Source organism: Liolophura sinensis, chromosome 6 (genome assembly GCF_032854445.1).
Source record: "Liolophura sinensis isolate JHLJ2023 chromosome 6, CUHK_Ljap_v2, whole genome shotgun sequence".
Classification (NCBI taxonomy): domain Eukaryota; kingdom Metazoa; phylum Mollusca; class Polyplacophora; order Chitonida; family Chitonidae; genus Liolophura; species Liolophura sinensis.
In genome coordinates this window covers 41,457,698-41,467,936 of record NC_088300.1, presented here as the reverse complement: position 1 = coordinate 41,467,936, position 10,239 = coordinate 41,457,698, and the positions used below count along the sequence as shown (strand labels likewise).

General features: G+C 38.8%; 1 protein-coding gene across 1 annotated transcript; it reads left to right on the top strand.

Annotated features, from left to right (window-relative positions):
• The first annotated feature begins 4,043 nt into the window (after positions 1-4,043).
• LOC135468061 (low-density lipoprotein receptor class A domain-containing protein 3-like) lies at positions 4,044-9,572 on the top strand. The gene is made up of 5 exons (XM_064746089.1): positions 4,044-4,177; positions 4,678-4,992; positions 5,376-5,498; positions 5,865-6,002; positions 6,799-9,572. The coding sequence occupies exons 1-5, from the start codon at positions 4,132-4,134 to the stop codon at positions 7,569-7,571; spliced, it is 1,395 nt and encodes a 464-aa protein (XP_064602159.1). The 5' UTR covers positions 4,044-4,131; the 3' UTR covers positions 7,572-9,572.
• Positions 9,573-10,239: the final 667 nt, after the last annotated feature.

Genomic DNA, 10,239 nt, shown 5'->3' with positions numbered 1-10,239 from the left:
AACGCCACACCAAGGAAGACTCGCAGGGCGACGTGTCCAGTGCAATCTTCCCTAAGCACTATGTACGGTACATACGAGTCGTTTTGAAAGCCTTGGGATTGTCTGATTTGAAACCTTTTACAATATCAGCAAACATTCGAAACTGTCACATCGATCATGTTATCGTGTGTCCGCATGCCGAGATAGCTGTGTTAGTTTTGGGGGTAAGTTTGCCGATTTTAAACGACGGTAGAGTGGATGCACGACTTGGTGATATAAGAACATGCATGTAGGCAATAAAATTTGCTTAATAAAGGTTAAAAAACAGGGAACCCACCAAAAACACGTAGAAAAACTTTTAAAATATTGGATATCAGTGTCAAAGACCCTGATAACGGAAGGACAAAATACAACCAGGTAGAGTGATACAAAATAATATTATACCTATACCAAAGCATTACCTTCTGAAGAATTCCGAAACATGTTTACTATATTTGATGTGAAGACTACATTTAGAGTCAATGTGTGTGATTTTTGTGAAATTTACATAGTGTAAGCACTAAAGTTGTCAAACATCACAAAAAGAAAATAGGTCATCTAAAGTAGAGGGATTTTCTGGACACCTGCAAATAATCCTCATGTGCTATAGTGTTTTTATGAGTAGACCTACTTGAAACATTTTCTAACCTTAACACTGTTCTAACCTTATTTTTCTTTATACAGATTTGTTTGTACATCAGTTAAGAACAATAATACCGTACAAATTTTAAAATGTTCTATAAAATGTGTACTCCCGTGACATCAACGGATAAACGTAGGCCACTCGGAAACGGGTGAAGTTCCGAAACCGGTAACTCAACGACGTAGATAAGTCGGACAGGTCACGAGGTATTGCCAAACAATACAGAGCTTTATTGTCATGAAACATATGTTCCATTTGTTTCAGCAGTACAATAGTCATCTTACTTTCATTCTTTCAGAGTTTCTCTCACAGAACAAAGTCATATGTCGAATTTCTAATGAGGGTTTTATACAATATCGAAAGAATCAGGTTCGATGAGGTCAAATGCATTTGTCTTTCACTTTAAATTGAGTAAGATCTAACAATTAAACTGGCAAGCCCAGTGGCCGGTTCCATGATGTTATGGAGATATACAGTGTAACTAGCTAAGGGCAACTTAACACTAAGTGCGCTTCATGAAACCCGTCCCAGTAGAAATAAACAGCAATTCGACAAATACCCCTTGGCAATAACCGCAAGATCCAGTGCATGGGTTAACAAGGTAATGACGATAGAGGCCCGTGCGCCGTAAACCACTGAGCCATGTTCCATCTCCTGGAATGCATGCAAACGTATAAAGTGACGGCACTTTAGATTGACATAGAAAGATTGATTGATTGCTTGATGTTTAACGACATCCTCAAAGACATTCCAACGTTCTTGGGTAAGAGAGACCAGTGAGACCTTATAAACCACCGACCTTCGGCAAGTAAGAAGTACAAGTGGCTATCTAACACAGTAAGATGTGTTGGCGAATGTGTTCATCTATCGTATTCGAAGCAACAGTAAATGGCTATAGCATACATAAATATTCATTCTAGTAACTTATGAATAGTGATTAAAGGTGTGTTAGAAAAACTGTAAAGATGAAATGGGTGTATAGGGTTACAGCTGTAATACATTTATGTACAAAAGTAGAAGTGACTGTGTAAAGGTAGAGTGATACAGAATTGCACTCACCTGTATACTGCAGATCTCAGAACTGCGCCAGGATGAAGCTAAACTCATATCATACTAGATAGGCTGAATCGGAAATCACTTTATGATTGTGTTTTTTCATGACTACAGAATAAGGATCCACTTCAATATATGCTCAGCAGTAAAGAAAAAAGTCTGCACAAAATTCAGTTGAAATTAAGTCTATTTAAGAAGGCATGTGAATTGACATGCGACATAAAAGACTTCGAACAATAGTAGCAATTCAGTCCACCCTCTGCTGGCTTTAGGTCAGTACAGGTGAGTTCATGGCCTACACTTGGTGTGTGTGTGTGGGAGGGGGGGGGGGGGCTGAATGAATGCAGTGAATTTGAAGAAATCGGATACATTTGGCCTAGTTATGTACGCGCATCACCAGGTGAACCTACATCACTTGCTTACACGTTGCTTGATTTACAGTACACACACTGTAATCTGCTTGGCGTATATCATACAGCATACAGTCTGTTTGACTTATAGCATACATCAGTTTCGAGAGCAGCGGAAGCATTTGCAATGGGTTGGGCCTAAGTATAAAATTACAGGCGAAGGTCCACCTACACGGGGGCAGCCCGTGGGGTGACATAGTGCTATTTATTTCGTATTTTTAAAGTTTTAAAGGCATTTTGAAAGATATAAAAAACATTCATAGAGCTATCAGTTTATATATATCAGTTTCAAAGCTTTGATAATAGTGTAAAACTTGAAAAAATACGAAAAAAAAATAGTATAATGGCACCACACAGTTAAGCGGTCCTTAGTTGTGGAGAAAATCGTATAAGAGAGCTGTTTTTTTTTTTTTTTTTTATTCTCATAGATGTTAGAGTTTCATGACGAGTACAAACCCGGTCATTGTTGGTCGCCATATTGGTCTGGAGGAGAGGAGAAAGAATCAGTGTATTCATGTGTGATTTGTCATTGATCCAGAGGAACCATCCTGGGTTATTGTCATGTAGACAGGATGTCACGGTACGTGTATAGGCTATAATAATAGGCTATCCCAGTTTGACCGATTCTCGACCTTTTCTCCAACCATCTGGACCATGCAGTTAAGCATGCCATGGAGCTTTAAATAAAGCGGATTTCGGCCACAGTACCCTACGCATACCAGACACTTAACGTTATTTCTTTATAGATCTTTAGTGAAATTTGGGACTAATATAACACATATATTAGTCCCAGGTCTAACAAAGTGTCTTCTGTATAAAGTGCATGCGTACTGTCAGGTAAAATGTTAACACGACAGTTTCCATTGTATTTTTTTCTGTGTTTGCAAGAGTTGTGAACACGGCATTATCTCACAGGAATACTTTATTCTAAACATGTATCGTAATTGTACATACAACTAAATTACAAAATAGTTTCCTTATATTCGTGTCAGGGATCTTGGATTGATTTTCTTTTCGTTTCCTGGCGGCCCAGATAGCACAGTGTCCGGTTTGGGAGCGGTAGACCCAGGGTCAATCCTGGGTCGAGTCACACCTAAGACCTTAAAAGAGGAAGTTATGACTTTCTCGCTTGGCATTCAGCATGAAGAGGATAGTGCAACGACTGACTGACCCGTATCAGTATAATGGCTCGAGCGGCGCGGCTTACTTGCCTTCGATAAGGCGTCTCAGCGAAGCAGCACTACTGATTACCCTATTGGCACCACAACCACATCCCTACAGTACGTATATATATTCTGTCTTCTGGAGGAAGGGCGAGTATATGTCGCCACCAAGTGCTACTACCACTGAAGTATCATGCCGAAGACACCAGAGATGACACCCCACCCAGTCACATTATACTGACACCTGGCCGACCAATCTTGTTCCCTTGCTGTAACCGCTCAGCGTTGACTGCCAAGTGAAGTACGAGCAAGCAGCATTTTTAAAGTCTTGTATAATAAATCGAGGCCTATACAGGAAGCCTGCACTGATGATGAGTTTCCCTCCACCAAATAAACCCTATCGTTTCCAAGGGTTTACTAAGTAGTGTGTAAAATAAACACATGTTATCCACTTAACAATGTATAGGCCCGTAACTCAGTTATGAAAAAACACAAACTGTCCGTATAGGACGTGGACTTGTAGGGATTGACCTATAAATTTCGGACAGCTTGTTCTGCCACCTAATGCATCCAGCCCCACTCTTGGGTACGTACAGGGATGAATGTGAACCAGGGATCTTGTCCAAACGTGGGACCTGGTTGCTCTTCCCAGGCGGGACACACACCTATTTGAAGATGCTTAAATAGTAGCATAGACATACTATGTTTACACGGAAATTGCCGAAGATTACCGAGTATATAACATCTGACCTTGTCGCCAGACGGCGTTGCGGAAGAAGGCTTGTCTGAAAAATTTGGCGAAAAATGATAGGATTCACGAAATCTCGTCGGTAACTTTTCAACTATGCCTAACACATTGATCCTTGTTCTTTTGTCTGCAGTGTTTTGTGGTGAGTATGCACCGCCGGATTCTTTTTTTTTTCAGCTTAGTTTGTTGACTTCTTCTGCAGTGTTGTTGTTGTTGTTTCTCAAGCCAGACCTCATTTTCCAGCAGGACTCTCAAGTGCAGCAAAATCGTGCAAATGTCAAATACTCCAGAATATTTTAGAACATACACTAACTTTTTTGCACATTTTAGAATATATTCTCCATTCAGATTTATTTGAAAACTATGGTAGTGTCACTCTTTGAATTTTGCTACTTACCGGTATTGGGATGTTAGATTCTTATTCTTTCGAGACGCGAGTCTACTGCTATCAGACTCTTGCTTTGGCCTGTAAAGTCTCACACTAGTCAAGGCTTTTTTGGAGTCTAGATACGATCTAGAAGATAAGGTGCAAATACATGGTAAAAAATATTTATCAGATAATCTGTTACAAGTACCAGAGTCCTATCTATCCTTGTAACACCAACACTTGTATTGCTAAATTATTCTCCTTTTATTCCTCAGTGGCAGCAGTATCTCGAAATGAAGCTGGAGTGTTGCAGCTTTTGCCCGGTGCCAAGATAAGAGTGGTGGAAGGAACAAAGCTCGTTGTAAATTGTACTTCTCACTCAGATGAGACGCCAAAGGAAATGCAGTGGAATGCATCTCGTGTGAACAAACACATGACTAGCGAGAAGCTGGATAATCGAACTGTAGCCCTGGTCATTGACAATCTACATAGATCAGATGCAGGATTCTATACATGCTACTTGTTTCTCCCAAAAGGGAGAAAATTTGAGAAGACCGTCCATGTGTCAGTTGCAGCTAGTCACTCAACAGGTGGAGTTCTACTATTGGTTCATTACATTATTCAGTTTCAGCTGGTTTATCTTCGAGAGTTAACAATTGCTTTGATTGTTTTTTTTTTTTTGTTTTTGTTTTTGTTTCTAAATTCCACAAGATCATGTCTGCATGGAACTATTCAAAGTGTTGTCTGCTTCAAACCAAAAGCTCTGTATAATTATTTATTTCATTGGTGCTGTATGCCATACTCAATAATACGTTACTTGTACCATGGCAGCCAGTATTGTGGACAGAGCCCAGGAAAACCCCACCACCCTTCGTAGGCTGAAGACAGACCTCACTATAATGTGTTCATGTCATGATATATATATAACAACAAATATAATATGTGTTAAAATGGATCTATATTTTCTCTTCAGGAAATATGCGCCCATGTGCTTCAACAGAGTTCCGCTGCAAAAATGGTTTATGTATATTTCTCCAGTTTCACTGTGACAACATAAATGACTGTGGGGACAATTCAGATGAAGAGGACTGTGGGGGTAAGTATTTAATTTGTTCAGGTGTCAGTCCCAAATAAAAATTCTAGAAATGCATGCAACAAATTTGGAGATGACATGCCTTCCACTGGATAAGATGAATATTGAGCTAAGTCTGCTGGTGAAAATTTCTGCAAAACATTTGAGAACGATTATCAGTTTCATGCCAAAACCAGTGGTTTACTCAAGGAATTCTGTTTTCTACCAAAGATAAAACTGACAGCCACACCTTACCAAGGCACTTAGCATTAAACCTAATTTAATAAATGAATACATTCATGAATCAGTGCATATGTCAGGAAACGTATTCAATGACTAAACATGTCTGCAAGAAGGGCATTAAACAAGTCAGATTTGTTTTGATTGCAGATGCTAAATGTGACCAAAAGTTCAAGTGTCGCAATAAGAGATGTATTAGTCATGATCGAGTGTGTGATGAGTTCCATTCTGATGATTGTGGAGATATGACAGATGAGATGTGTCGTCTAACAGAGGTAGCACTGGAAGGTAACTAATGGAAAATGATACTTAGCCCAAATAACAATCCTATGCTATCTACGGTAGACTGATCAGTAAAACTATCTGTGGAAGACAAAGGGACATAACCCCCACTCATGCTTGTGCTCTACATTGAGTAAGGCAAGTGTTAAACTGGTCTTGTAGTGGGCTGGACTAGACTTGCACATGTTTATTCCAATGAAGGCTTGTGACATTTTCTGTACTGGTTCTGACATTTGCCTCCGAGCTACTACCACCTATTGGTTTTAATGTGTGTCATGAAGTTAAGATGTTTAGCCAGATTTTTGGGAAGTTATTTGTGTTGTTAATGTTTTGCATCTTTTTTGATATTTAGTCTTACTTACTGGAGGAAGTAGGGTGTAAATGATAACCTACCTATTATTCATTCATCTCCATAGTAACAGCAACGCATGACTAGTTATAGCCTTATAGTTATACATGTATTTAGGAGGAGTTCAAATTTAAGCCATGAAATTCAACAATGGTATTTGACCTAAAGCGTTTCCCCCCAAAAGTGCATTGTTAGAGGCAAGTAAAAGTGATAGGGTATTACTTTTGATACTTAAACCCACATTTTTCACCCTACATGTACTATCCAAACAATCATGAAAACACCTTTGTAGAACACGCAGAATCAGGGAAATGAGGTAACTAGTCATGGATGAAACTTAAGATCAAATACAGTATTTATTTTTTTGCTTGTTATGATTGGCTTTCTGGATTAAACCATTTCATTTGAATAAAGTAATTGGAATTTTAATACTACACATGACATTTGTTTCAGATTTCTTACCGTCACACTCAGTAGCCACAAGTCATCCGAGACAGACTAGTGTTGATGATCAGATGAGATGGCTGAAGACTACAGTCTACAGTGTTATAGGATGCACTGTTGGAGTGGTGCTCTTCATCGCTATCTTGGTAATTGCCATTTTCAGAATTAAGATGAAAAGAGCTGCTGCTCGCAGGCAGATGTTTTTTATAGAACGGCGGCGACGAGAAGTTTTTGGTGGTCATCCTAGTTATGGGCGATATCCTGAAATGGACCCATTCCTGTCGTCCCGTCGTGTTTTGTCTTCACACAGCAACATCATACTGAATGTGAACAATGGGGTGCAATATGTGCCTGGCCTGGGCTTCACCTCTCTCATGGAAGCCCCACCCCCGTACTCTGACAGTGTTACAGAGGCATCTCCAGCCAGAGGGGACTCCCCACCTCCCCCATACAGCACAATAGACCGACGGACCTCCAGCCAAAACCGTGCAGGAGAGGGATCAAGGGAAGATAACTCTGATGCAACTGACTCTTCTCAAGTAGAGACTGACCAGGGTGTATCCCAGAGTCAGTCCAGGTGTCGAGCGTTAGAGTTGAGCAGTCGTAGTGAAAGGGCTAGAGAAGTGCCATCACCAAATAGTTTGACTGCTACTGGGCGAGGGACATACAGTGAAAGACCTGAAGGCTGTGCTGCTGGTGTTGATCCGTCCTTGTCTCAAACGCCTGCCACACACCATCAGACAGAAGGGCTAACAACCCCAAAAATGTCACCACACTCTTAACTGAGTTGTTATTGAGTTCATACATTGTGAGGATCTGTATAATCCATAGTTTACCCTTCTTGGTGTTAATTTGTGATATTTGTTAAATTTTCTGGTTATATTATTTACCACTTAATGTGCTGCTCTTTGAACTGAGTAAGGGGAAGCTCAGGCTTGTTGGAAGTGAAATGGAAGAGTTACTGCCCTTGCTCGAGGCTGTCTGTCAACACATCATTGTACAAGCCTGTTAAGGGATGTTAAGGTGTTCTGTTAGTTTCCTGTTCAAGGTTGAGTTTTTACTGATCTTCCCTTCACAGTTTGTCATCAGTTGTATTGTTCTAACAAATATTTACTATTGAATTAATATGACATTTCTTTACTGACAATAAGTATTATGTAGCATAGCATCTCTTAGAGGTATTGTTCATTCATTGACATCAAGCACAGCATTATAAAAGTCATCTTGTTTATAGCATCCAGGTGTATGCCATTTTGTTTTTTTAAATTCTTTTCAGTGTATGGCCCTTGGGTAAAAATACGTGTAACAGTAGAACTATCCCCATAGCCCTGGTCCTGCTGATCTGAGTTATTTTTGAGTTTTACTTTAAAAATATCAAAGTGAAGCTTTGTAATATAGCATTATTATATCTTCACCAACTTATGATTTGGAGAAAATTAACATTTTTTGTGGATTTAAGCACATTCTTTGTCTTTGTGGACACTGGTAAAATAAGGTATTCTGATACAGACATTAAAGGTAATACTTTCATATAACAGGTAAAATTTTCAGTGAAATGAATGAATGAATGAATGAATGTCTTATTGCCCCATTGGCAAGTTTGCAGTGGAAGTTTTATCCTGAAGGTACATATCTTGTTAGCTATTGGATTTCAACAGATTACAGTAGTAGTCAGATGAAGTTTAAAGAATATTTTCACACGTTTTTCTAATTTCTGAAATATTATGAGTACATGTACATGTGTCATGGAAGTAAGGAGAAACTTAATTTTAGAGTTGCAATGATGGATTATATACATATAGAATGAGTGATACATTGATTCATCATATTGTTTACTTAAACTGAATCATGCTGACCAAATTATTTTTACTAGTTGATCACATTTGTTACTAGATCAAACAAATCTAAGATCAGTAATGCACTGTTTTCTGAATTACTGTCTCTGTCAAGGTTTTGTATATGTTCTATTGTCCACCATAAACGGACTGGTGTGTGAGCGTATAAATGAATACATGTACGTGCAAGTGGCATTTTCAGTTTGATAATGTTTTATTTACATACCAGCACATCAGTATGAATCTAGTAGTGTGTATTTTCCCAGGATCAGCATTTAAATCAACAGCACATTCATTTGGGCAGTTATGGCTGTATACACACCAACACACACCACAAAGCCGTGTGTTTGAAAAGAGGAGTGGATTTATATATGGCTTGACAAGTTAGCAAAGTTTCAAGATGCATCCGTGTCGTCCATTTCAGTTCCTCAACTTTGGTTAAACACCACTACAGACGATCCTAACCTAACGTGTGGTAAGATTGATACCTTTTGTATTCACGTGGATGTCATTTACCCTGTACTCACATACATATCTAACTGACTAAAGGATGACAGAGTAAATTTCAATCTATAGGACAGGTAGTAATTATCTTATTTGTAATGGGAGGTCTACATAATATATTTTAGGAAAGTAATCATTGTGGTTTTAGCTGAAGAACCAGTCAGTGATTCAGAAATGTCTGTCTGAAATAATGCCATTCATTTATGATATGAATTTATAGTGTTTGTCCATAGTGTTAATATGACAACATTGACAACATCGTACTTCTGAATCTGTGTTTGGATATGTAGCTCTCGACTGTAAATTTATAGTCTAAAGCCTATGACTAGGATGTGATGTATAGTATGTAAGACACGTGTGTACCCTTGACTGTATGGTCATGTATATCAATCAAAACGCCTGCATTCATATTGATGTGCTATAAGCAAATTAAAGGTGCTAATTTTCATGAATAAATATGTGGTTTGTTTCTAAAATGCTTATTGGATATGTCCGTTATTAGGAGTTCAGTGGCATTTGCTTATAAGCAAATACGAATGTTTTATCAAACATAAAAAGGTGTCTGAATGAACGTTTGAAGGACATTACATAAACACTGCTGAATGAGATGTGATGGCGATTAGTCTTAATACGAAATAGGCCCCAAAGAAGTTTTGTGACAATGTCTGATGTTATAAATTACTTTGAAAATCTTTTTAAAAGCCACACTGCAGAGGACACTTTGTATACTGGATACGAGTTAATCAACCGATCAGTTCAGAGTGGACGCATCAGGAACTGGTCAAATACAAGAGGAGAAAGACGGTTTAGGTGAGCCAGCAAAGGTCTTAATGTTGAAACAACAGTTCAAGTTTACAACCGGGAGAAGTTTGTAGTGACTGACGAATGTATATATTTACCCTAGCAAGGTATTAACCTGAAGGAATTATGTGGTCACGGTGTCCGTCTGTCATTCTCCTAACCACGTGCTCATTTCGAAACTTTTCATTATTATTTAATTATTCCTACATGTAGTAAAGAAACCTTTGGGATTGCGTCAGTCTGTATTTCATGATCTAAGTAGAAGTCAAACCCCTTTAGAAAGGATTTCATAGTTGGTACTCGGGGACCG